The 26886-nt window shown below is 47.2% G+C and overlaps 1 protein-coding gene across 3 annotated transcripts in view; it reads left to right on the forward strand.

Annotated features, from left to right (window-relative positions):
- The window catches only part of LOC147450239 (uncharacterized), a 104271-nt gene extending 78320 nt beyond the window's left edge, over positions 1-25951 (forward strand). For 2 of the 3 annotated variants that reach the window (XM_086519518.1, XM_086519519.1), the window contains 12 exons: positions 9405-9606; positions 9893-9976; positions 10284-10409; positions 10493-10555; positions 10635-10745; positions 10843-10962; positions 11144-11245; positions 23435-23554; positions 23618-23707; positions 24536-24639; positions 24720-24876; positions 25241-25951. In XM_086519518.1, the coding sequence (XP_086375644.1) occupies positions 9405-9606; positions 9893-9976; positions 10284-10409; positions 10493-10555; positions 10635-10745; positions 10843-10962; positions 11144-11245; positions 23435-23554; positions 23618-23707; positions 24536-24639; positions 24720-24876; positions 25241-25429 (1468 nt within the window). In that variant the 3' untranslated portion in view covers positions 25430-25951. The remainder of the gene's footprint in view (positions 1-9404; positions 9607-9892; positions 9977-10283; positions 10410-10492; positions 10556-10634; positions 10746-10842; positions 10963-11143; positions 11246-23434; positions 23555-23617; positions 23708-24535; positions 24640-24719; positions 24877-25240) is intronic. The other variant, XM_086519520.1, reaches the window with a different exon arrangement.
- The last annotated feature ends 935 nt before the right edge of the window (positions 25952-26886 follow it).

The raw sequence follows: 26886 nt of genomic DNA on the forward strand, positions 1-26886 counted from the left end.
TTCATGGTTTCAGACGCATGGCTTCACCATGGACAGGTTGCCCCCTTTCCAGTATTCTCTTCAGGCACCCTCGCTGTCTCTTACACGGGTGGAGATCACTAGACTCATTCGTCAGGACCTGATCCAGCTCGACACCAGGAGGACATGGATAGAGCTGCCTCAGGAGTTGAGCACGAAGATGGCTTTCTATAGAGAGCATCTTCTCCACCTCACAGGAGATGGGTTTGTGATTCGACCCAGCTACATGGACACACATATGTCTCATGGTTTGGGTTGTGCCATTGGTCAGATACGCACATCCTCACATCAGCTGGAGATTGAGACTGGTAGATTCAGAGGGATACCAGCAGACAACAGGATATGCCGATTATGCCAGAGAGAGCCAGAGACAGAGTTGCACTACATATGTCATTGCACAGTGTTCTATGAGATACGGGGGCGTTTCCACTGCTTATTCAGAGAGGGTTTTGGTCCTCTATCTAGGGTCATGAGTTATGAGGATCAGAGATGTCTTGGACTATATCTACTTGAGTTACACAGGTATAGAGACACTTTACTGGGGAGAGCTAGAGAGAGGCAGTCCCAGAGACACATTACAGATTTCTTTTCACTAGATATGGGACAGCCAGAGGAGCAGCCACCAGTGCAGAGCTCGTCCCACACTCATTCGACCACTACTGGCACTCTCATCGACCGAGCATTGGAGCTACAGAGATACAGACGACCGCGACTGAGGAGAGGAGCTACACAGCATCGACGGAGACTACAACAGAAGATTCGAGCCATACTCTCTCGACATTCAGAGTGCAGATGAGGATGGATCCTCACCATTTCTTCCATCTTTGTTTCACACACTGTTACATCCAGTTTACCGGGTACCTATTGTATCAGCTGCTACACCCACGTAGTTTTAGATTGTAGTAGTAGTAGTAGTATTTTGTTCCACTTCTAGTTCTTTTCTAGTTCTTTTGTACCCAGACATGGTATTAGATTCACTATTTTGTAACTGATTGGTCTCATAGGTCATTTTGGCCTTTTGAAGACGTTAATATAACATTTCATTTCATTTCTCTCTCTCTCTCTCTCTCTCTCTCTCTCTCTCTCTCTCTCTCTCTCTCTCTCTCTGTGGGCGTTGGTGCAACGAGGGCAGCGGGGAGCAACTGAGGTTCTCTCTAGGCTATTGCACGTCATCTATCATCCAACACGTAGGGCTTGAGCACACGCTGGTATGCACAAATGGCATCATGGTTTCAGACACATGGTTTCACCATGGACAGGTTGCCTCCTTTTCAATACTCTCTACAGGCACCCTTGAGGTCTCTGACGCGGGTAGAGATTAATAGACTCATTCGTCAGGATCTGATCCAGCTGGACACGAGGAGGACATGGATAGAGCGGATACAGGAGTTGGGCACAAAGATGGCTTTCTATAGAGAGCATCTTCTCCACCTGACGGGGGATGGGTTTGTGATTCGACCTAGCTATATGGACACGCATCTTTCTCATGGTTTGCGTTGTGCCATTGGCCAGATACGCACGTCCTCACATCAGCTCAAGATTGAGACTGGCAGATTCAGAGGGACACCAGCAGATAGCAGGATATGCCGCTTATGCCATCTAGAGCCAAAGACAAGAGGTACATTACATATGTCATTGCACAGTGTACTATGAGATATGAGGCCGTTTTCATTGTCTATTCAGAGAAGGTTTTGGGCCTCTATCTAGGGTCATGAGTTATGAGGATCAGAGATGTCTTGGGCTATATCTACTTGAGTTACACCGACATAGAGAAACTTTACTGAGGAGAGCTGAAGAGAGACAACCCCAAAGACAGGTCACAGATTTCTTTACACTAGATATTGTACACCCAGAAGAACGGATAGAGGAGCAGCCAACAATGGAGAGGTCTGCCCGCACTACTGGCATTCTCATAGACCGAGGATTGGAGCTAGGGAGATCTAGACGACCCCGATGGAGAAGAGGAGCTACACAGTTTCGAAGGAGGCTACAGCAAAGGATTCGAGCCATACTTTTTCGTTGTCCAGAGTGCAGATGAAGATGGATCTCTATGAAGAAGGATCTCTACTTCCCTCCCATATTGTCTACACATTGTATTGCTTAGTTCACACATTTCACGCCTTTCACCTTTCACACCTATCAACTTAGTTTAGGATTCCGGAGTATTTATATTTTGTTATCCTAGTTTAATTTATTTTGTTAATCTGACTTTGTATCAGATACACCGCATTGTAACTTTCTGGTCTCATAGGTCACTTTGGCCTTTTGAAGATGTTAATATAACATTTCATCTCTCTCTCTCTCTCTCTCTCTCTCTCTCTCTCTCTCTCTCTGGGCGTTGGTGCAGCGAGGGTAGCGGGAGCAACTGACCCTAGTCGCACGGATAGAGTCACGCGATTTCTGACAAAGGTCAGATTTTACCGACATGGATCAAAAGGAGCCGTATGGTGAAGCGATCAAAAGGGGTAGTCAGGTTTCTATAGGTGTGTCAGTAGCTGTGTTAGGTGCTACAAGTCACAAAGGCGACAGGGTGCAAGTGCAGCTGGGCACGCAACAAGTGCAGCGGGGTGTGTAGGTACTGGGAGATTGATCGCGAACGAGCAGATTGATCAAGCCTTACAGCTGCAGGTCTGCGCGCCGGGAATAAGGCGCCCCTATGAGGGATAGTTCTATTAGCGCCCTGCACGGGCCGCCTCACGTTGCGTGCTGACCCACAAAGGGGGACTTCGAGATGTTCATTGGCATACAGATTCACAGTGCAGGTTCAACGCAGCTGGCCTTTGGTCCCTTGTTCCTAGTGGCATTGACCATTGGTGCCTGCAGCGGGCTGTGGGTCCACTACCTCTCATTGGGGGTTGGTGTGGTAGTGCTAGAGGAAGAAGTGTGCGCAGCTGCCCATTACAGGGTTTTGATACAAGTACTTTATGCAAAGCCTCACATGAGGTGCCTGAGGATTGACCAATCAACTGACCTCGAGGATGACGATATTTATGAAACCCTGCCTAAGTTGAAAGCGACATTTAGGCGGAGGATTCAAGAGAGAACACTGTCACCAGGTTCTATGAGAGTAGAGAAACTTTCTAGAGTCAAAGATGACTTAATTTATGAGAAGGTACATGTGATGATTAAGGCGGAGCTAAACCTTTTGAGGGGTGACATTGAAAAAGAGATCTATGCAAATGCGGAGACTTACAAAAAAGCTATGTATGTAGATATGAGGAAAGAGTTGTACAAAGAGATGCGTGGTAAGTGTGCTAAGATGTACAGATCATTGAAGGTCGAAATGCAGACTATAGTGAGGGCAGAAGTGAATGTAATAGAATGCATAATACAAAAACGATTAGAGGATGCACTTGCTGCTTTCGAATCCTAAAAATAAAAAATGGAAGAAGGCATGAATGAAAAGGATGCATTGATCAAAGCACTTACGAGAGAACTCGCTACTTGCAAAAATACCCTCGCAAAGGAGGGAGAAAATCAATTCTCAATGATGAAGGAGCTTGAAAGCATTAAGGAGCAAGTGAAAACTCTACGGGAAGAGGAAGAGCAGAAGAACCTCTTCATGGGTGGAGCACAATTCAAAACACAAGAGAAGGCTGATAAAGCTGAAAAGTGGATCGAGGACGCAAAGAAAGGAAAAGATAAGATGCATGAAGCCACACCGACATACACTATCATCAATATGACAATTGAGGAGGAGCAAAAGAGGAAGACTAGAGCCCTTCATGGGCGTGTTACAGGTCTCAAAGAAATTGGTGTAGCGCAGATAGTGTGTCGTGCTCTCTACAATGGGTGCTCCTCAGTGCAATGTGCATGACAATCTCACTCAAAACAGACTGAAAACAGGAAACTATAGACAACAACTGAACTCACAAAGACACACAACAGCAACAATAGACCACAACAAATGACTCGACTATCTCAAAGAACTGATACAGACTCTAGCGTGGCAGCACACTCAGCTCCAACCCAGGACTCTCAGGTACAATGGGGTGTCCAGGCTCAAATGTGCAGGGATGGTGAATCAGTGCTCTGTGTATAGACTCCCTCTAAGCGACTACGTGAAGATAATACTAATGGCCCAAAACGACTACTCATATGTACAACCATAAAGAGGCTCATAAATGTCCAGTCAGCTAAGTCTATCTCCCAACTGAGTGGTGGAGGTGACCTGGCCACGATGTCCACTAGACCACCGTCGGTACCTTGCCACGTGTCACTCCCCCGCCTAGAGGGTCTATCCAGTGTGAACCAGACCAACTGCAACTAACTGTCCAACTGTCTGTCTGTCGTGTGAAGTGACACTGTAGCCCTGCTAACAGGTTGCCCGCCACAAGACTGGTCACCGTGTCGGTGAGCCAAACACTGAAAAACTGCAAAAAGTAACCATATGTACAATGAAAGGAGTAGCAAGTAGTACGGTCCTGTCATCCAAGAGAGAGTGTCGCCGCCACTGCCACACCAAGAGTCTCGATGTCTGGGGAAGGCATCAAATCGATTGTGTAACGCTGCGGCTACTGGACTATGTTCTGAACAAACTGGCTCCCTGTTGTTGGAGCAGCCACCTGTTGCACAGCGGATGGAAGCACCTGCCTTGAAGTGTACTCATGACGCCTAGTGACACATCCATGGCAGTGTGCACCAGCAACACCGTCACAGCAAGGAACGCTCTGCACCTGTGGTACCTGACCTTGAGGCTGTGTGTACGATCCCAAGAACTGCTAAGAGAGACCTCCTGCTCCTGCATACCCATACCCTGCAGGAGTCTGGACCTGTGTCCTTGGCCCAGTCCATCTGTATCCCGCAGGAGCCTATGTAGACCTATTATCATACAAAAGCGTCTCTTGAAATCTTGATAGTTGTGCTCTTAGGTCGTCAATGATCTTTGACTTAATCTTCAATGCTTGTTGTAATGCGAAAATCGTAGCATCTCTATTTGCGATGGCACTCTCGGCGACTCTCAGAGATCCTTCCATAGCTGCATATGTGGCGGAGTGACGCTGGTGCGTGGCAGCTAGTTGCTCTGTACCTAGTTCTATGGTGGCAATAGCAGCCCTTGAGTCCTAAAGTAACTTCTCAGAAAGCTGAAACAGAGAAGTAGAGTCAGGTATCCCTGAAGATCCCTCAGATGCATGGGATGTTGGAGGACGTGTAAGTGGCACAGCCGACGAGCTAGGAGGCGGTACAATTGGTGTGGTAGGTACCTCTGAGATGGTTGTTGTAGATGGAGAGTGAGATATGTTGACTGGAGTATGAGTGAAGATGGGAGAAAAAGGGAGAGGATCCTGTAAGGGCGAAGCGGCCATCCTGTCCTGAGGAGGGACGGAAGTAGAGACTGGTGCTGTAGACACTGGTGCTGCTGGCACAGTAGAACTAGGGGTAGAAGTAGATGGAGTGTGACTCAGAAGACGCGTCACCCTTGTCTGTTGGCTCTCTGAAACTGGCAAGGAGAGTAAAGACTGCATTGTATCCTTCGCCACTTTTGCTTTTATCTTCTTTCTCTTGGTAACTGTAGGGTCAGCGTGAATACTTACAGATTTTCTTTTCCTTTTCGAGGTTTTCTGTGGATCTTCATCCACTTCGTCGAGGCTAACATATATATTTATGACCCATGCCAAGAGAGGTGCTGCAAAACATTTGAAGCTTAACTGCACAGATTGCACTTGGGCCCGAAATCTTTTAGCGCTAGATTGTAAAGAGGTAAAGAGAATCTGGTGGAATCCACAGGGTATGGTGTGGATTAAACAGTAGAGGCCGTCGCATTAGGAGAAGATAGTGGGAATATCACTTTTTTCTTTATCTTCTTTGGCTTCTCTAGCGAGAAAGTAATACTTGAAGATTGCCAGAATTCGTTTGTTCCTTTCATAGTTTGGGTGATCCGAACTTAGCAGTTCTTGACATGCTTAAATTGTTGCATCCTTGGATAGCTTAGAAAAAGTGCGTGTAGCCGGCTTCACAGATGGAAAGCTAGTCATACCCATGGCATGGCCAAGCCTTGTAGCTATCAACTTGTGGCCCCTTACTTTGGGAAAATCTTTTAACATTTGATGTATCATCTCCGCAGGAACAGTGGTAGGTAGATCGGCATCAGCCAATGTTGTGAGACCCAGAGTTTTCAGCTGAGCATTGGAAAAGACCTCGCTCAGAGATGGTCGAGGCTGCTGTAAATAAAAATCCAAAGAGAACGCGGTGTGATTTTTGGATGTTGCAGGCCTCTTGATTATACGACTCATGATTGGCTGTTTCCCTTTCTTTTGAGCTGATTTTGTATGGTCCTCTTGATCACTCGAAGCATCTGACTCGGAGTGTGCTTCTGACTCAGATAGCAAGTCTGCTTTGTAGCTTTCATCACTGGGGTTGCTGGAAGTTATGTCATCCAAGCCGTGGCTACTGCTTGCTGACATCTCCTCACTCTCTGATTCTGGAGCCACAACTTTCTTCTTTCGCAACAATTCTTTTTGTTTGCTACCACCTTTTGTCTGTTTCTTGCTACCTCCTGCCATAGTGAGTACAGTTGGAAGAGTGTTTCAGGTACGAGATCCCTGACACTAGCAGGAGGCTGATGGATGCTCTACATAGAAAGCCATCTTCGTACCCAAATCGTGTGTCAGTTGTATCCATGTGCTCCTGGTATCTAGCTGAATCAAATCCATGTGCTCCTGGTATGAGTCTAGTGGTCTTTGTCTGTGTGAGAGATAGGGAGGGTGCATCCAAGGAGTATTGGAACGGAGGCAGTAGATCCATGCTAAAGCCATGTGGTTGAAACCATGAAGTCATCTTCCCATACCAGCATGTTGTGTCCCCCTGTAGCACTAGCTGTCGAGATGACTCAAGGGCTAGCCGAGTATATCTGTCTTTGGGGAGGTCCCATAAATTATGCATGAAGGATACCGATCTAGTAAGGGCCTCGACCACGAGAGGGGGGGCAACTAGCTCGGCTCAAATAATCTCATGTGGTACTGAGGCCTTAGCCCCAATTTTCGAGAGATCATAGAGACTAGAGAACTCTCCATACATCACCATCCATCAGTGCTACCAGATTTGCCATGGTGGTCCACCGAGGGTCCCCGAATCTGATCCCCATAAAGCATAGCCAAAGCCACTAGAGTGTCGAAAAGCCACAGCTTTGTTCGAGGTTCCTGAAACTGAATCTGCAAACATATCTTCTCCAATCCTCCCAAGGATGCATAAGCTCTCGTCAATCTAGTTTCTGCTGCTCACCTCAATGAAAACACTGGTCCACTGAAGACTACCTCAAGATAGGTGTATGCATGTGTATACTCCACCGTCTCCTGGCCATATGTAAAAGTGGGTGCTGACCTCCTGACCCACTGTGGTGTGGTGTTAAGCCTTATAACCTTGGTTTTCCTCGGGTAACAGACAGTACACTATCGTGGGCGAATGTGTGTAGAGCATCTAAATCGGGTTGCATCCCCTCTGGGGAGTCAGAAATCAACACAATATCATCAGCATATAACAATAGTGGGATCCATGTCCCTGCCAATTGTGGTCCTCTATCATCATCCCTCTCGATATAGTTAGCAACCTCATCCTCATACATGCCAAATAGAGTAGGAGATAGCGGGCAACCTTGTTTCACCCAATAGTGGTGTGAACCAAATCAGAAATCCCCTCTGGAGTGTGTACATGCCCCACTACTGACTTGTATAGAGCCATGATTCCCCAAATCAACTCTTTGGGTACCCCCATCTCTTGCAGTCTGGACTTTGCAGAAATCCACAAAGCAACAATAGAGCTGTCTCCCACGTGATCTCCCCTCCTCAATAATGGCTCTGAGTGTCAGAATATGATCAAGAGTAGAGAGACCTCTCCTGAAACCGGCATGTCCTGCTGCACATACACCCTCTCTCTCTGCCCATCTGCTTAACTGCTGCTCAAGGATGGATACGTACAAGCGTGCCAATGTGTGTCCAATCATGATAGTGCAGTAGTTCCCAGGCTCCATAGGATCCCCTGACTTGAAGATAGGTACGATAGTGGACAAACTCAAGTATCAGGTAGGCCCTCGCACATGGCACGGTTGAACATCACTACTAGAAGCTCTACAAGCAGATCTTTGGCATGTATAAAATGCTATGCTACCAGGCCATTGCGATCATATGCTCTCCTGATCTTCATCCTGTCAATGGCTTTCTTTACCATCTCCGCAGTAAAGAAAGCACATGTGTGTGGGCATAGCTCTGGCGGATCTGGAAGAGGTGGCTGCCCCGAGACTGTGTAGAGGGTTGATGCATACTAACCCCATACCTCCATAGAAGTGATGACTAGTGGGGGAGAGTGTTCATGGAAGAGTCGCCATGCCTCGCCTGAATCCTGGCTCAAAAGCAACTGATATAAATCCTACTCTAGTTGAGCTATGAACGCCCTCTTCTTCCTTCGTACCAAACGCCGAGAAGCAATCCGTGATTGCCTGAGTAATGACTCCTAGAAGTACCTCCCTCTGAAGTCGGGCTCTGGTCCATAGTTAACTGGAACGGGAAATCGGAACGGGGAATGGCAACATGCATGAAATGCCATTCCCTGTTTGGGATACTCACGTCTGAAACACGGAATGGGAATCCGGAATAGGGAATTGAGATGGGAACGGGGAACGGGGACCTGAAAATGGCCATTCCCTGTAACTATGCTCTGGTCTCTCGACACTCCTCATCATACCAGCTGTTCTGGGGTATGCTCCGAGAACGTCGTCGCTGCCCAGGCTTAGTGTGTGGGTATGCCTCTGCTGCTGCATCCTGTAGTGTCTTTGTCAAAATATATGTGAGCTCCCCTAGAGATCTCCCTGGATCCTCTGTACATAAGCACTCTGGCGTGTTCCTGTCCCCTTGTAGGGTACCCCAAGCAGGGCATGTTTGTCCTTGTCTACCCCAGCTGCACCACGAGAACGGTCCCTATCCTTAAGCCGCTTCATCTGTCCCCAGCTACTTCTTTATTCACAAACCTCTCGTGTATGGTTTACATATTACATTAGCCAATATAATTGGGGTTTGTTATTGAGAGCTTCATGGATTGAAGCATACTCGAAACTCCTTGCCTATCTTTGAGCATTCTCACAAGCAATTTTAGGTTGTCTCAGCCATGAAGTTGAGCTTCGTCGAGTCCTTTTTTTATTGCAGTTGAGGTAGCTAGAGGATTGCTCATCAGTGTGACTTTTACGGTGTCATGCACCATCTCCCTTAAGAGAGTTGGTGCCCCAATATTTGAGGCTTTGAGCCCAACATGGCTGACCTATGTGTGCTTGAAAAAGTTGTTCCCAATACTGTTTTCAGTTTTGTCAAAGAGTGATAAGCATCTTGATGTGTGCCCTTTCAGAATGCAGGGTAGAGAGTTACCATGCTAATTGCTTCCATTTTTTCCTTGATCAACAGGCAGAAAGGTGATGGAGGGTGGATAAGCAAATTGCCACCTTTGAGTGTTATTCACAGTGAAGGGGATGTTGTGGGTGGAAAGTACAAAATAATTTCCCTTCTTGGTCAAGGAGGTGTGGCCACCACATATGAAGCAGAAATGCTCAATGGAGACAGGGTTGCATTGAAGGCTATGTCATTACGGAGCATCAAAGGTTGGAAGGTTGGTCAATTGTGATACTTGGAGGCTAGTTGTGACTTTTGAGCCTTACACAGCATTGGGCTGGGGTAAATTGATTCTTGAACCTTATATAGCATTAGGTGATTTGAGATTTTCTTGGATTTGTCTTGGTTTATGTATGTCTTATAGAATTGCACAAAATATCGAGCATGCATCAATCTGCTTGAACATGCTGTTGGGGGGACAGTGGGGAGGGAGGACATATTCATTCTGGGGATTCTTCAAAGTGGGTTTTGATTCAATTCCTGCATTTACCTGTATGTTTTAGGAACTTGATCTTTTTGAAAGAGAAGCTCGCGTATTGAAATCATTACGGCACCCAGGGATCCCTGAGTACATTGATTATTTTGAGGCAAGTTTCTTTGCTGATTTCTTTAGGCAATGCATGCACATATTATCCAGTGGAAAATAATGTGAAAATAGTGTGAGTCCTCCAACAACTCTATATGTTACAAAGCAGTAGAAGAAATGCCTTGCTGTGAAGTTTTCCAACTTGAATCTGTGGTGGCAGAGGAAGCTTCTCATGAATTAAAGCAAGTCTTTTTCCAGTATTTAGATCTTGGCATAAAGTCACGACATATGTTTGGATGTAACTGAAAGATATAACACAAAGGTTTGTCTCCTAATAGACCTAACAGTTGACAGCACTTTGCCAATAGGTTGACAGTGCAACGGATCGGGCTTTCTATATTGTACAGATGGTTGCAAAAGGAAGTTCGTTAGCTGATCTTATTCAAATTGGATGGCGTGCGACCGAAGAAGATGTCAAGAGAATTGCTATAGAAGTAAGTTCACTTTAAATACATGAGTGGGAGCATCTATCGATTCCTATAGTGACTTTCGTCCTAATGGTCCTTCCACCTGGCAGGTCTTAGAGATCTTGCAGTACCTTGGCAGCTTGAGGCCTCCAGTGATACACAGAGATGTGAAAGTAAGAGAATCATTGATTTTGCTAACATATTCTTGATCGGATCACAGTTTGAACTGGCTGATTATATTGTCTTCCACAGCCAGAGAATATTATTCTAGATGAAGCTACTGGATCAGTCAAGCTTGTAGATTTTGGTGCTGTTCAAGATGCTGCTGCTGTCACAATTGTTGGCAGTACTGTTGTTGGAACGGTATAAATTTTAAACACAGATCTGAAAGTAAAGGTGGAGATTGAGAGGCTTGCAGTTTGTTTTTAAAAAATCATTTATTGAAGAAATTGTAATGCAGTATGGTTATATGGCTCCAGAGCAATTCCAGAACAGGGCTACCGTGCTCTCTGATCTGTATGGTCTTGGTTGCACCATCTTATTTCTAATTTCTGGGAAACCCCCTTCTTCCTTTCCTCAGGTAAACGTCATATGTGTGATAGCTTATAAAACATATTGTCTTTTGTATGAAAGTCACATGTCAAAGCATGGGAGCCTGTCATAAAGTTGTGTTGTTTTGAGGCAGTGTTTCTACAGCCTTTGCATTACGTTGCTACTTTACTTTGCATCTGAGGAGTAGCAGTTTATTCTTTTGTCTTCAGAAACGGCTGAGAATCCAGTTTGAAGACTCCTTGATTGTTGAGCCCAATCTTGGAAGAGTTTTGGAGAGGCTGCTAGAACCTGCACCGGAGGATCGATTTCAGGTGTGCTTTGCTAGAAGTAAAATCTTAATTGCAACTCTAAATAATGTGATAATCAAGGTGCGCATGCACCTGTGTGTCTCTGTTTGTGCGCATGCGTGCGCAGGTGCGGGTGCGATGCACGTGCATGTATGCCCCAAGCTTGCGTTCTTGCAGTCATGCACTCACATACATATTCTTGTTATTTTCATGTCCCCATGACGTGTTAATTTTGTTTCTTTGGAGATTCTGTTCATCATTGTGAGACCTTCTGTTTATGAGTGGTGGCCAACAGGCAGAGGAAGTGATTTTGCTTTTGTCCCTGTTATTGAAAGATCCTTCATATAATGAAATTTAGGTTTTGTGGACTGTATCATGGTGAATGCAGGACCTACTCAGCCTTTTACCGGGGCTGTGTAGAAGCTTCTTTCAGTACTCTTGTCAAACTATGTTGCCTTATTTCAATTAGAGGGATGTGTGCTAGAAAGTTGTTGCCAAAATTTTAATCACTTTTGCTATTTTTGTACATAGAAGTGTTGAGACTTAAAAGAGTGAGGGCTTTAAAAATATGAAAAAAAAAATGAACTTTTATCAACTTGGGGTTGTGAGTGAGTGGCATATACAAAAGGGCAAGGTTTTTCACAAGTTTTCCATCATTTTTTCTGAGTTTTTTTATGAACTTTGTGGGTTTTCAAATTGGGTTTGATTTGGATGGGTTTTGATCAAACTATGTGTATATATGGAAGCGCCTATGGAGTCTCTACTAGCACATGGAAAGGCGTTTGAAAAGAAGTGAAGCCCTTGGGTTTTATGAGGAAAAGTGTAGAGATTTTCTTTTTTTTCCGAGAAAAAGATCCTTCTATTAGTTACTGAAGCTGCTCATAGGGCTACAATCACCTCTTCAAGAGAGGGCTACAACAACCATGGTGGGGAGACTCTCCCAATGAAAAAACCAGCATATGTACAATGGGGCTAAATCAAGAAATGGGGGGAGGGAAAAGCCACACAGGTGGTCGGTAGTGCCATCGGAGTACACCCTGGACCATGGTGTAGAAAGGCCCAGGACGCCAGAGTCGAAGGAAAGCCTCTCTGCGCTCCCGCATGCGGTCGGAGCTGCCCTGTAGTCTCTCGAGCTGTCCTCTGAGAGTGTGGATCAGCTCTAGCCAAAAATCGCGAACAGTCTCTGCTGGTGGCACAGGGCAAGCCTCAAAGATGCGGAAGCAACGGGCCCGCCAGATGAACCAGAGTGTCAGGCCAGTGATGAGCTCCCAACACTCCTCTCTCTCACTGCACCACTCCTGTGGAGTAAGCTCTGTGGCAGGCTGGAGTGTAGGTCGCCCCTCCTGCATCACTATCATCCTGCTGGTGGAAGATAGCTCAAACTGAAGTGCCAGGCCCGTGAGGGTGGACCAAGCCACTACTCCCCAAGTGTACTGTCGAGCCATGGAGAGAGCAGGCATCAGCCGAAGAACTCAAAGCCACACCTGCTGTGCCGAAGGGCAATCCCAAAGACAGTGACGCTGACTCTCCACAAGATGGTCACAAGTTGCACATGCGGCCGAGAGACCACTATGCACTAGCCAACTCCCAACTACTGTAGCTCTGTGTGCGACCAGCCACTGAAACAAGGTGACTCGCCTCAGCTGTCTGGAGTCCCACAACCTCTCCCAGAAGGCTGCCAAGAATTCAGCTGTGAGACCCTCCTCCTGCCAATGAGGTGCTGCAGCAGGGCGGGCCTCTCTCTGTGCTGCTAGTATATGACGCCCAGTCGAACAGTGTACTGAAAGAACGGGACACTTGGGTGGTCTGCAGAAGAGAAAGGGTCCCTCCAGAGCCACTCACTAGGATCCCACTGTACTCGTGCCAGTGGACAGCACTCCTAAGCCCACAGCCTCCAGTGTCTAGTCTCAAGAGCTGCTGGGTCAGGATCGATGACACAAGTCCTCCCACAGATGCCCACTACTCGGATCCTCTGAAAACAGCACTCTGCCACTTGCCGGGCCTCTACTACAACTCGCTGTAAGCGTCCCCCACCTTGAAGCTCAAAGAAAAGGGATGGAACAGTCTCTGAGCAGGCCCTGACTGAGATGAGAACCTCCAATCGTGTGAAGGCTCCCATCCACCTGGGTGCTACTGGCTCGAGAGGCGTGAGCCACTCAGCTGGAACTGCCTCTGAGATGTCCTGGCACATGCTCTGCACCCCTCTCATGCCCTGTAGCTAGAAACCCTGCACCTCCTCTGACAAGCCTGAGAACTCTAACCAGTCACCTAAAGAGCGCGCTGGACCGTCGGTTGCCATGGAACCCCAGGAAACATGAGGCTAACTACCAACCAAGTGGCCTCTCTGAGTGCTAACCATGGGGTCCAGACAAGGGGCTGCCGTAGGCGCTCCTCCATACAAGTAGGTTGTCGCTGCTCCAGGCCTCACCGCAAGAGCTCCCAAGATCAAAGCAAACTCACAACGAAGCGGTCCTCCAGTCTCCTGCTCAAACCAACTCTACGCATCTCTGTGAAGATCCATGTGGTCGAAGGTCGCCAGGGGCCTCCAGCCTTAGGCACCCTAGCACAAAGCCGATGTAGCCAGAACTCCTTCCAGGGCTCCTCACCTGGGAGAATTCCTTTGACTATGAACTTCCCAAGAAGGGCTCTGCTCTGCTGTGTTGGGTCAATGATCCCAAGCCCTCCCTGTGAACAAGGAAGAGTGATGACCTAGCCACTTTGGCTCGGGCTATCTGAGTGTCACGTCCTGACCAAAGGAAGTTCCTGATGAGCCTCTCTACTTGGCTGATACAAGAACTCGAGAAGATCTAGCAAGAAGTGATGTACCACATAGTCGCCAACAACACCTGGTTGGCCACTACTACTCTGCCAACCAAAGAAAGTCGTGTTGAGCCCCAATGTAACAACTTCCTCCTGATAGACAGGAGGAGGGGAGCAATCTGCTGCTCGGGAGACAAGTCGAAACCAACCTGACAGCCCAAGTACCGAATTGCAGTCCCTGGGGGAATCCACCCAAAACCCTCTCTTGGCATCCAATCGGGCACAGGAGCACTACCAACCGAGAAAGCCACTGTCTTTCTCAAGTTGATTAGTGCGCCCGATGCACAACAGAAGGTCTCCAAAGCCTGCTCACACCTGTGAAGGTTGGCCTCCTGGCCATCTAAGTACAAGGCTGAGTCGTCGGCAAACTCAGCGTCCAGTAGCTCATCTCCCCGAATAGGGAGTGCTAGGCCCGTAGACCAACCTGCTGCGACACCAAAAACCTGCTCATCGCCTCCGCATAGAACAGAAAGAGGAAGGGGGCAAGAGGACAGCCTTGTGTGACCAAACGTGTGAGCATGAAGCGATCACCTCTACCTCTTGCCAAAAGTACTTGACTGTGAGCCTATCTGCACAAAGCTGACACCCCTCTGATCCAAGCATCTGAGAAGCCCATCTTGCGTAGAGTGCCCTCTAGAAAGTCCCAGTCAACTCTGTCGTATGCCTTCTCAAAATCGAGAAGAAGAATCACTAGGTACTCACCCCCGAGCCGTGCTAGGGCAGAAGCCTCCCAAAAAGTAAAGATGTTGTCAAGGATATTGCGTTCCTTGACAAAACCTATCTGAGTCCCATGTATAAGGCTCTCTAGAAGTGGCTGAATCCTCTCAGAGTCTTGGCAAGAATTTTGTAGGCTGAGTTGAGGATGGTGATGGGGCGCCACTGTCGAATCTCATCCAAGGAGTCACCCTCCTTGGGAATGAGGTAGATCAAGCCCTCACTCATGCTGTCAGGCGTCACTCCTGTGTGCAAAATGTACTGAAAAGCACTACAGAGATCTGGGCCAAGCAGGTCCCAGTACTCCAAGAAAAAACCTGGACAGCTACCACGAGGGAGGGCCCTAAGAGCCGTGTGCAGCTCCTCAAGCTGAAGTGGCAGCTCAAGCCTCTGACGCATCTCCTCAGTCACAAGACAAGGCATCTGTGCCCAAACCTGCTCCCTGCATGCATCCTGACGCTCTGACTGAGGCTCTACAGACAGTAACTCACAATAAAAGTCAGTAGCAACTGCACGCATATCCTCCGGCTTAGAAGCAACTGACCCGTCGGGCCTCCGCAACTGACTGACCTTGACATGCGAAGAAAGCACCAGTCACTCTGTCGCCCACCTGTGTCCATGGAGATGCTTGTCGGTGGAAAGCAAACTCATGTCGCCTCTCCTCTATGCTAACAAGCTCCTGGCGAGCCTGCTGTAGCTGCTCCTCCAACCAGGGATTGTTTAGATGTTGCTCGTGCATCCTCTGTAACGAAGCAATGCCCCGTCTAAGACGCTGCTCCTCCTCTCTCGCTGCAGCCCAACGAGCCAAGGACTCCTGGAGAAAGAAACGACTAATCTGAGCTAGTCCTGAGGCCACTCTGTTAGCAGGAGAATCCTCCCTGTCCAAGCTCTCTGTCCAAAGAGCCTCTACTCGCTCTCTGAGTGCAAAGTCCAGCAAGACCCTCTCTGGGATGCGAAGCATCGTGCTCCCTCTCCTCTGCCTGTCTGCCACTGTGAGGATCACTGGTGCATGGTCCGAGAAGGAAGTCCCTGCCAGAATGCCAATTGTTCCTCCCAAGTCACTGAAATGGTCACTAGTGTAGAAGCGATCTATCCGCGATAGATTCACTCCTCCCACTCTGCGGTCTGAACGAGAGAAGGCAAGGCTGTCTGGGGGCCTCACAAAACTAGAGTGCTGCCAAACATCCGAGACCCTCAGAGTCATAGAAAACCTCTCCCAAGCTGCCAACTCAACTCCATGCACAGTTGCATGGCTACCACCAATCCTGTCAGAAGGGTCCTCCAACATGTTGAAGTCCCCCCCTATGCACCAGTGTTCTGTCTGTGGCAGAGACTCGACTATCTGTGACCAAAACTCTGCTCGAGCACTCGCCACATTGGGTGCATAGATGTTCAGGAAGCCCACCAGGCAACCCTGAACCTGCATAGTAATCCACTGAGCCCTGCCTGGCACAATAATCCCTATGTCCATAATGGCCTGCTGCAAAGAGTCCGCAATAGTCATACATATCCCACCGTGGATGCCTCCAAGCCCAAAAGCAACTGACCAAAAAGTATCATATCGTCCACGCAAGAGCTGACCACAATGTCTAATGCGGCTCTCACACAGATGGTGCTCCTGTAGCATAAGGAGATCAATCTCTCCTCCCACAAGCCAGCGCTGAAGCTCCTCACGCAGTCGGCCCCACTGACGCTGAAACTGGGGCCCACCAAGTCCTTGCACGTTCCATGAGACGATCCTCATGGGGAGCGAGAGAGAACAGAGGCCGCAGCAGCTAAACGGGCTATCTTAAAGGCTGGCTTGGATGGGGAGTAATCCGCATCCGAGCGTCCTCTAGATCGGCGTGACTGTAACAAGTGCTTGGTCCAAGCCCAAGCAAAGCGGGCCGTACGTAAAGCAACTTCCTTTGTCCAGCAGTCCTCATGAATGTGTACATAGCATGGCAAGCACTGTGTATTGGCAAAGAAGTACACCACAATGTGTCTACATCCTGCTGTATCTGGAGGTGTCACCGCAAACTTGGCCAATGGCCACAAAGTCTGAAGCATGTCTGTAACTCCTAGTTCTCCCATGTGGTGAGAGAACTCTAGGACCTGTGTGTGCAACCATCCCAACACTGAGTCGAGAGTCCACTCAGTCTAGTCCCTGCCGCAAAGGGGAAAGGAGAAGCCAACTGCTGAGTCCATGGCCTCTGTCCCCCTAGCTGCAAGGAACAAAACATGGACCCTGAAGCAGGCCGCCTCATGGTCTGCTGAGGGGTCGCCGAGAAAACGAGTAAAGTCGTAGTCGAAGAAGTCCCATCGGCGCCGAATGTCGATGCTCGTCAGACCATGAGGGATAGCTACAAGGGGAGACGTCTGTACCTATAGAGGGGGTCGCAAGAAAGGCTGTCCCTCTCTCGCCAAGCGACTCGTGGCAAAGGCGTTGCCAAGAGATCTCCTAGCAGCCGAAGAAGGCCCTGCACCCTGGGTCGATTGTGGAACTGAAGCGGGAGGGGGGGGAGTAGGAGCAGGGGGGAGAGGTGGAGAAGAGGGGAAAATCGTCGGGTTACAAAGGCAGTTTAGTGAGGTGAGCGATAAGTTACCTGGAGGAGGCAACTCCAAAGGGAAGACCGAAGCAAGTCCCGCAGTACCTGGGCCTCTGAACAGAGGTACTTGGTCGCTGTCACGCCCATATCAAGTTAGCGAAATGGGTCTCTCAAGGGCATGGATCATGGCTCTATGAGTGTAGATAATTCTGGCCTCTCGCAGTCCAGAGGAAACTAGTGACAAAAGCGTCTGCCTTAGGATTCTAGGTGCATAGTCCTGGTCGTTCTTCTTGTGCACTTTTCTGGTGTATGAGGGGAGCGGCCGGGAGTGCCATACCCGACTCCTAAAACAAAACAAAACAAAAAATCAGAATCCATCAGGAGCATTTTACAGTGCAGAAAACCTATTTTCCCTATTTTAGCCATTTTTCACTTATTATTAATAATTGACTTTGTTGGGAAACTGGGTAGGGCAATCTGGCTAAAGATCTATATATAAAAAGCTAGCGCTAGCACTTTCTGGCAGATGAGGTAGCAGAGACCACAAGTCTGACGGTGCACCTTCTCAACAAGACCCCCCGACAGGCAACCTAGCATTTTCAACCACCAAGGACCAGCGTTTTTCTTCAAGTGCAGATCAGCACCAGCGTTTGCAACTTGCAAATCGGCCTGGCAAGAGCAGATCTCCTAGTGTTTTCTGTAGCAAATACGTTTTCAGCCCTAGCGTTTTGGGGAAAGCAGACCAGCCCTAGCGTTTGCAATTTCCGACGACAGCTCAGCATCATTGCACCACCGTTTTGCATTTTCAGCAGTCAGACTCCGTACCACAGCCCCCGAACCTCGCAGATTTCACCTTCCCGCAGTAGAGCCTCGCCACACGGTCAGATCAGCCAACGTTTGCAGATTTCAGCATCTGCGTTTTAAGCGCATCGTCGTCACGTCGTCATCATCGCTGTCGTCACCGACATAGAGTCAGAATTCAGCAAATACAAGATTTGCAGATTGCAACCCCTAGCATTTTCAGATTTCAACCCTCGTCGTCGTCGACATCGTCGGCAAGTCCATTGCATTTAGACCATTGTACGAGATTTGTGCAATCAATAGCATAGACCTCTCTCGCCATAGAGAGTGGGGCCCTTGGAGGAGGGTTTGACAACATTCTGGTGTCGTATTTTTCTCTCTCTATCTCTCAGTCTCAGCACCTTCATTCACCGTGTTTTTCCACTTTGTTTGTAATCATTTGCACTCTCTCACTAAAGGAACAGAAGGCTCTCCCTTCCGTAAGTAAAAAGGAACCCTTGAGCACAATTCGGAGCACTCATCTTGAGAGCACTCATCTTGAGCAAAGTTCAACATTCACTTCCACTGCACCTTACAGTGCAACCTACAGGACTTGTGCTGGCCTACAAAAACCTCCCTTGCCTCTAGACCTTGGTGCTTCTGCACCCTTACGCTGCTCGCTCCACGCTGCTAGTGTGTTGCCCGTTGGTTGTGACCTACGTGCTGTAGAGAGGCCTTCACTTCGCGCTAGCTAGCTAGGTGTGGTTGAGGGTAGGGATTGGTTGCGGCCAGTTGGGGGGCTGATAGTCCTCGTCAGCAACACGGATAACCGCAGTGTGTGTGCTCAACATCAAAGGCCTATTGACGTGCTCGTTGCCTCTGCCATGATGAGACCTCAGCACATCAAAGACAATCGACCCTGTTCATTAGAGTGCGTAGAAGTCCCGTGGTTGGTGCAGTAGTTCTTCAATCAATGTATCTTTTGCACTAAAGCATTTTTCCATATTTGATTTCCAGGACTCATTCGTAGCAAAAGCCTTATCTAGCCTTTTTTGCATCACAACTTCCATTACCTGGGCCTCTGCCCTCACAATGGCTTGCATCTCCCCTGTCAATGCCGTGTACATCTCATCACGCTTACCAAGCAGCCTCTGCAAGCAGCACGAAGTGAAGGGGTAACAGCCAATGGGCAGCACACAGGCAGCAAGCGGGCAGTGTGAGGGTGCAGAATCACTGAGGGCATAGAGGCAAGGGAGGTTCTTGCAGGCCAGCAAATTCCCGTAGGTTGCACATATCATAGATGATGGACTAACCAGACAATACTTTTGATCCAGATGCATTTCAAACACCGCCCAAAGCAAAGGTCACATTTCAGCGGAAAAGTCGGGACGGCACATTATCGCCTGGTTCTCTCAGAGCAGGAAAACGATCTAGGGTAAAGGATGACCCAATATTTGAGAAGGTACAGGTGATGGTTAAGACAAAGTTGAACCTTATGAGGGGAGACTTTGAGAGAGATTTATGCAATTGTGGAGAATTATAGAAATGCTATGCATGGACATATGAGGAAAGAGATGGAAAAAGAGGCCTTCACTTCACGCTAGCTAGCTAGGTGTGGTTGAGGGTAGGGGATCGCCCACAGCCAATTGGGGGGCTGGTAGCCTGGTAGTCCTCATCAGCAGCTCGGACAACCACGGCGTGTGCTCAGAATCAAAGGCCTATTGACGTGCTCGTTTGCCTCTACGCTGATGAGACCTCAGCACATCAAAGACAATCAACCCCATTCATCAGACTGTGCAGAAGCCCCGTGGGTGGTTCACAGAGAGAAATGAAATGAAATGAAATGTTATATTAACGTCTTCAAAAGGCCAAAGTGACCTATGAGACCATAAAGTTACAATGCTGTGTATCTGATAAAAACTAAGCAGTACAATGTGAAGACAATATGGGAGGGGAGTAGAGATCCATCTTCATCTGCACTCTGGACGACGAAAGAGTATGGCTCGAATCCTTTGTTGTAGCCTCCTTCGAAACTGTGTAGCTCCTCTTCTCCATCAGGGTCGTCTAGATATCCCTAGCTCCAATGCTCAGTCTATGAGAATGCCAGTAGTGCGGGTAGACCTCTCCACTGTTGGTTGCTCCTCTGTCTGTTCTTCTGGGTGTACAATATCTAGTGTAAAGAAATCTGTGATCTGTCGCTTGGGTTGTCTCTCTTCAGCTCTCCTCAGTAAAGTTTCTCTATGCCTGTGTAACTCAAGTAGATATAGCCCAAGACATCTTTGATCCTCATAACTCATGACCCTAGTTAGAGGTCCAAAACCTTCTCTGAATAGACAATGAAAGGCCTCGTATCTCATAGTACACTGTGCAATGACATATGTAATGTACTTCTGTCTCTGGCTCTAGATGGCATAAGCGGCATATCCTGCTATCTGCTGGTGTCCCTCTGAATCTGCCAGTCTCAATCTCGAGCTGATGTGAGGAGGTGCATATCTGGCCAATGGCACAACGCAAACCATGAGAAAGATGCGTGTCCATATAGCTAGGTTGAATCACAAACCCATCCCCCGTGAGGTGGAGAAGATGCTCTCTATAGAAAGCCATCTTTGTGCCCAACTCCTGTAACGGCTCTATCCATGTCCTCCTCGTGTCCAGCTGGATCAGATCTTGACGAATAAGTCTATTAATCTCTACCCGTGTCAGAGACCTCAAGGGTGCGTGTCTAGAGTATTGGAAAGGAGGCAACATGTCCATGGTGAAACCATGTGTCTAAAACCATGATGCCATCTGTGCATACCAGCATGATGTATCCCCATTAAGAGCTAATTGTCTGGAGGACTCTAGAGCCACCCTGGCATATCTGTCTTCGGTAGTATCCCACAAACTGTGTACAAAGGAGACTGATCTAGTAAGCGCCTCAATCTCCATAGGGGGGGCAGCTAATTCCGCTCGAATGATATCATGCGGTACGGAAGCCTTGGCCCTAATCAACCGAGAGATCATAGATACCGGGGGCTTCTCCATACACCTCCAACCATCCTGGCCTATAGAAGGTCCCCAAACCTGCACCCCATATAACATAGTAGAGGCAACCAAAGTATCAAAGAGCCATAACTTTGTCCTAGGTTCGTGGAACTGAACCTGCGAACACATCCTCTCCATTCCTCCCAGAGCCGCACCAGCTCTAGTTAGTCTAGTCTCTGCTGCCCTTCTCAAAGAAAATCTCGGCCCAGTAAAGACTACCCCCAGGTAAGTGCTTAGTGTATGCATCTGTATACTCCACAATCTCCTGACCATATTTGAAAGTAGGTACTGATCTCTTGACCCATTGCGGTGTGGTGTTAAACACCATAACCTTGGTTTTACCTAGGTTTACACACAGTCCACTATCCTCTGCAAAACTGCGTAGTGCATCCAAATGTCGTTGCATACCTTCTGGTGAGTCAAATATCAGCACAATATCATCAGCATATAGCAACAATGGGATCCACGTCCCTGCCAGTTGGGCACCCCTGTCACCCTCTCTGTCAATGTAATCAGACACCTCATCAACATACATACCAAAGAGAGTAGGAGACAATGGGCAGCCCTGTTTCACTCCAATAGTAGAGTGAACTAAATCAGATACCCCTTCCGGAGTGCGTACATGTCCCACCACTGATCTGTACAAAGCCATAATCCCCCAAATCACCTCTATGGGCACCCCATCTCCTGCAATCTGTGCATCGATCGAGCTCTTGGTACCATGTCAAATGCTTTGCGAAAATCCACAAAGCTACAGTAGATCCGTCTCCCATGTGCTCTGCCCTCCTCAATGATGGCCCTGAGTGTCAGAATATGATCAAGAGTAGAGAAACCCCTCCTGAAGCCGGCCTGACCCTTTGCTCGTACACCCTCGCCCTCTGCCCAATTACTCAAGTGTTGCTCCAGAATAGATGCATACAACCGTGCCAATGTGTGTCCAACCATAATAGTGCGGTAGTTCCTAGGCTCTGTAGGGTCACCAGCCTTGAAGATGGGCACAATAGTAGACAACCTCCAAGTCTCAGGTAATCCCTCACACATGGCACGATTGAACAACATTGCAAGAACCTCCATCAGCATATCCCTGGCATGTATAAAGTGCTCCGCTACTAGACCGTCATGATCATATGCCTTCCCGGTCCTCATCTTGTTGATGGCCCTTTGTACCATCTCAGGTGTAAAGAAAGTGCTCGTAGTTGGGCAAGGCTTGGTAGGGTCTGGAAGGGGTTCCGGTCCAGGAACGGTATATAATGATGTCGCATATTGGCCCACATATCAGGTGAAGTAATCACTGGGGGAGGGGAGTGCTCATGGAAGAGTCGCCATGCCTCTCCTAAGTCCCTACTCAAGAACATCTGATATAAGTCTCGCTCCATCTGAGCTAGGTAAGCTCGCTTCTTCCGTCGCACAAGGCGTCAGAAAGCAATCCGAGACTGTCTGTAAGTGATGACTCCTAAAAGAAGATCCCGCTGAAGCTGGGCTCTCATCTCTCTGCACTCATCATACCAACTATTCTGGGGCATGCTCCCAGAATGTCGTCTCTTGCCTGGCTGAGTGTGGGTATGCCACTAATGCAGCCCCATGCAGTGTCTCAGTCAGTAGAGTTGTACACTCCTCCATTGAGAGGCCTATACCATTTGTGCCAGCTGTGCCTTCCAATAGACGGTCCCAGATCCCCTCTGTATAAATGAAATCAGTCTCTGGTGTAAATGTATAGTGGGTGTGTGACTTGCCTCCTGATGTCTGGGTTGTACTATGCTGAAATTTAACGGACAGTGTCAAGAGAGCATCATCTACTGCTATGCCCACTGGCCTGGCTCCCACTGTGAAATCCTGAATGCAGGGGACAAAGCTCGGTTGTGTCATAACATAATCCACTGTACTGGCCCCATGTCTATGTGGAAAGCATGTGAAACCGGCTGCTTCAGGAAATCGCTGTAAGCCATTAAGTATGGCTAATCCATGTGTAGTCGTCATTTCCATGAGGTATCTCCCATACTCCGTCTGAGAGAGAGAGAGAGAGAGAGAGAGAGAGAGAGAGAGAGAGAGAGAGAGAGAGAGAGAGAGAGAGAAATGAAATGAAATGTTATATTAACGTCTTCAAAAGGCCATAATGACCTATGAGACCCGAAAGTTACAAAGTAGTGGATCTGATACAAAGTCAGAGTAACAAAAATAACAAAATAACCTAACAACAGTACAAAACAAAGATATATACTATGGGGTCCTAAGTTGATCGATGTGAACCAAGCAAAAGACTAAGCAAAAAATGGGTGGCTTGTTGGGATAGAGAGAGAGAGAGAGAGAGAGAGAGATTAATTCTTTTCTGGCAACCATTGTTTTTCAGTCTGCCCAAGGAGTGATTGAAGCTCTTAAAAATGAGCACAGAAGTGATGAAGGATATTCTGGTTTCGCGACAGATCAGATGCTGAAGCAAAGGGTCAGGAAGCCATCAGGAACAAAAGTGGTAAGAGATGTGATATAATTCTGATGTCTATGGGCCTCTTTTTATTAGCACTTTCTATTGCAGGCATTGAGACGAACTGCTTCAGGACTTACAATCAATATCCCTGCACTGGGGTTCAATGCGGATGCTGTGGGGTCAGGGGCCTTTGCATTGGTTTGTTGTCTGCATAACAATATCTTTCACCCTTGTTTTGTTATAAAGTCTTGTGGCATTTTGTTTTGTCCTAATGTGCGATGTATTTCGCATTGCAATAGAGTTGACTATGATCAAGTGGCAAGGGCTGGGTTGTTGGGCGGGGGATGATATGCCGGCAGACCTCAGACGTTCGTTGTTAGTGCTAGTTTGTTTTTGAAAAGTGTAGGAAAAAAATTATAAAAAGGTCCCCAAAGGGTTGGTCTGATTGTAAGGCTTTGGCCTCTCAACCTACGGGTTGTGGGTTCAAATCCCCCGTTGGTTCACACTCTAGAGGGACACCTTGTGCTCACGTTGCTACCAGCTAGGAACCTCCTCCTCGGGTGACCCATCCAGGAGGAGGGTGTACACGAGTGTCCAAGGACAAGAGCCCTATGCGGCCCTTGCCCGACCATGTAGCATGGCTAATATTTGGAAGGGATAAGCACCTCCCCCTGTGGGCCCTCTGGTGTGTCGGGAAAAAAAAATTTATAAAAAGAGAAGGGTGGCTGTGCATAAATGCACTTTGCATTTGCAATGTGGACCTGCTTAGCTCAGTTGATTGAGCCTTACTAATGTAACTCCAAGGTGGAGGGTTTGATGGGTGTTACCCACTTCCCCATTGGGGAAGCTGTCCCCACATTGTGGTCCCTTGTGGGTGTAAAAAGTATATAAAAGTGCATGTTTCAATACTTGAAATATTCTGTCCCTGTTAGAACTGAGCTTTTCACAATATCTATATTGAGTAGCAGCAAGGCATTTTCTCATTCTCTGGCAATTGCATTATAGCTGAGCTTCATCACATTTCAGGCGTGGAATGCATTTGTTATGTTTTGGACAAGGTCAGCAGTAGTCGGGGGAGCCCCATTGTTTTTCACCATGTTCTCACTTCCTTTTTGGTTTGTTGGAGTGAGGTGAGCTCCTAAAAATTTGTGTAAGTTTTGTCTGGTTGAATGTGAAAAGAGTATGATCGATGGCCCTTTGAATTTTGCAGGTTAGCCAAAGAGTCGTTATCGAGCTTCGTGGTCTCAGTAGAGTTGCACTTTAATCTCTCTAAATTTGTTATCGAGTGGAGCGCTGGTCAGATCTTGAAGAAACGAATAGAGGGAAATGTTGGAGATATTGATAATGTCAAGATAGTAGTTGAAGGGGTGAGAAGTCCACCTCCAATGTGCCTTTCTTTATTACTGGTTCTCAAGCATCACATAAAGACTTGTGGCTCATAGAGTTGAAAACTGTCCATGGCATGCATAAGCAATTTCAGGAGCTTAGAAACAATTTTTTGTTCTAACATTAGGGTTTGGGTTGTTACAGAAAAGAGATGTAATCAACTGTATCTAACAAAAGTTTCAAAACCTCCTGCATTTTGGCACCTACTCTGCATTGTACTTTAGAGCGGTTATGCAAGAAAATGCTCCTTTCATTTAATTTGCTTGTGCAAAGTAAGCGAAGAATGAAACCCATTTTTCCTAATAAATTATACAGAGAATGAAATCCATTTTTCCCTTTTGTCAGGCACGGAATGGTCAAGTGATTACTTCTTGTCAGATTTCAGAAGGTACCAAGCAGCACAAGTTTGGTACTGGCCTTCAAATAGTGGAGCTAGACTGGCTTGTTCAGGAGATTGGTGAGTTTCTGGAATTTGGCCCATCAAAACTTGGCCAAGTGGCAAGGCAGAGTTCTCAAAAAGGTTTCAGCCGCTAGCGCTTTGAGGATCCAGACAAAAAGCTGAATGTCTGAGAGTCAGTTGGTGCATCTTGGAAGAGGGCTGGCCAATTTTTCTATTTAATACAGGTGAAAATGCAATCTATATCAGGATCGGGACGGGGACATATTTCTGATGTTTTGTTGTACTGGTGTATGCTAGAAATCAAATGGAATGTATTCCTCCCTTGCCAGCACTCGCTCCCTCATCCCTTTTCGTCACCTCGAGCGCTCATTGTGTTTGATCTTGTTATTGTGGGGACACTCTGCATCTCTATCCTTTAAGTGAGATCGAACCTTTGAGCCAGAATTGCAGTCCCCTCACTTGAATGACTACCCGGAGCAAGTGGTATCGCTAGAGGGAGACTAAAAGCATGGTTTGGCAACAAGCCTTGTCATTGACAGCCCATTGCCAAGTTCTGTTTTCTTCTTGTAAAAAGAGCAAAGATAATTCAGTAAAAGAGAATCTAATACAACTAAGTCACATAATGTAATCTTTACAATCTCATGTACATATCCCCCCCTCTCTCTCTCTCTCTCTCTCTCTCTCTCTCTCTCTCTCTCTCTCTCTCTCTCTCTCTCTCTCTCTCTGTTTTCCTCCTGTGGAAAGGTTTAAAGCGTTCTCCCATTTCATTTCTGAAGGAATCTTGAAGAGCATGTAGAGCTTCAACCTGGTGGAGAAACAGCATCTGCTCTTGAATTTTTTGTATCATGCCATGGGATATTGGTAGCCTTGATGAAGACAAGGAAGCAAATGGAGAGAGTCTGAGGGCATAAAGGGGACAGTTCCTGGGGTGCAAAGCAATGAGAGCATCAATGAAAAAAGGAGTACTGTTCAATTAGAGCAGGCAAGAGCAAGAAAGGAAAAGGCAGAGCCATGTAGTTGAGAGAGTGCATGAGAAAAAAAGGGAGGGGCATTGTAAAGTTTGTAGAAAACACATGGTTTGAACAAGCTAAGAGACTTAAAAAATTTGCAACAAGTGTAACAATCACACTGCCTTTCAAAGCAAGGACCTTTAACATGCCATTATTTGAAACTCAAGAATGTTATGCCTTAAGGCCTTTGTTGTGAAAGAGTTGTAGTAGTTAAAAATCTGAGTTGCTTTGGTAGGTGAAAGTGTTGTGATCAAGCGATGAAATCTTTAAGAAGGCCCTTTCAATGATGGTGACGACTTAAGTGGGAACATAAGCAACAACAAATATTTTAGTATATTGAGCATGGCAAAGCTCATGGGCATCCACAAATGAAACCTATAGAGTGCTCACTTTCTTCTTGATGTTGACAGAGGCTTTCCACTTCAAGAGAGCCAAAACAAATACCTTAAAATTAACATCACAAAGTATGTTGCTAATGATCTTGTAGTTATTTGTAAGAGTATCATCAAATAAGGAAGATATTTGAGAATTTAAAATTGCAAGGGATGCTTTTGTGAACATCCTACATATTTGCTTTTTCT

The sequence above is a fragment of the Adiantum capillus-veneris genome, chromosome 9 (genome assembly GCF_014529385.1).
Source record: "Adiantum capillus-veneris isolate H3 chromosome 9, ASM1452938v2, whole genome shotgun sequence".
Taxonomy (NCBI): domain Eukaryota; kingdom Viridiplantae; phylum Streptophyta; class Polypodiopsida; order Polypodiales; family Pteridaceae; genus Adiantum; species Adiantum capillus-veneris.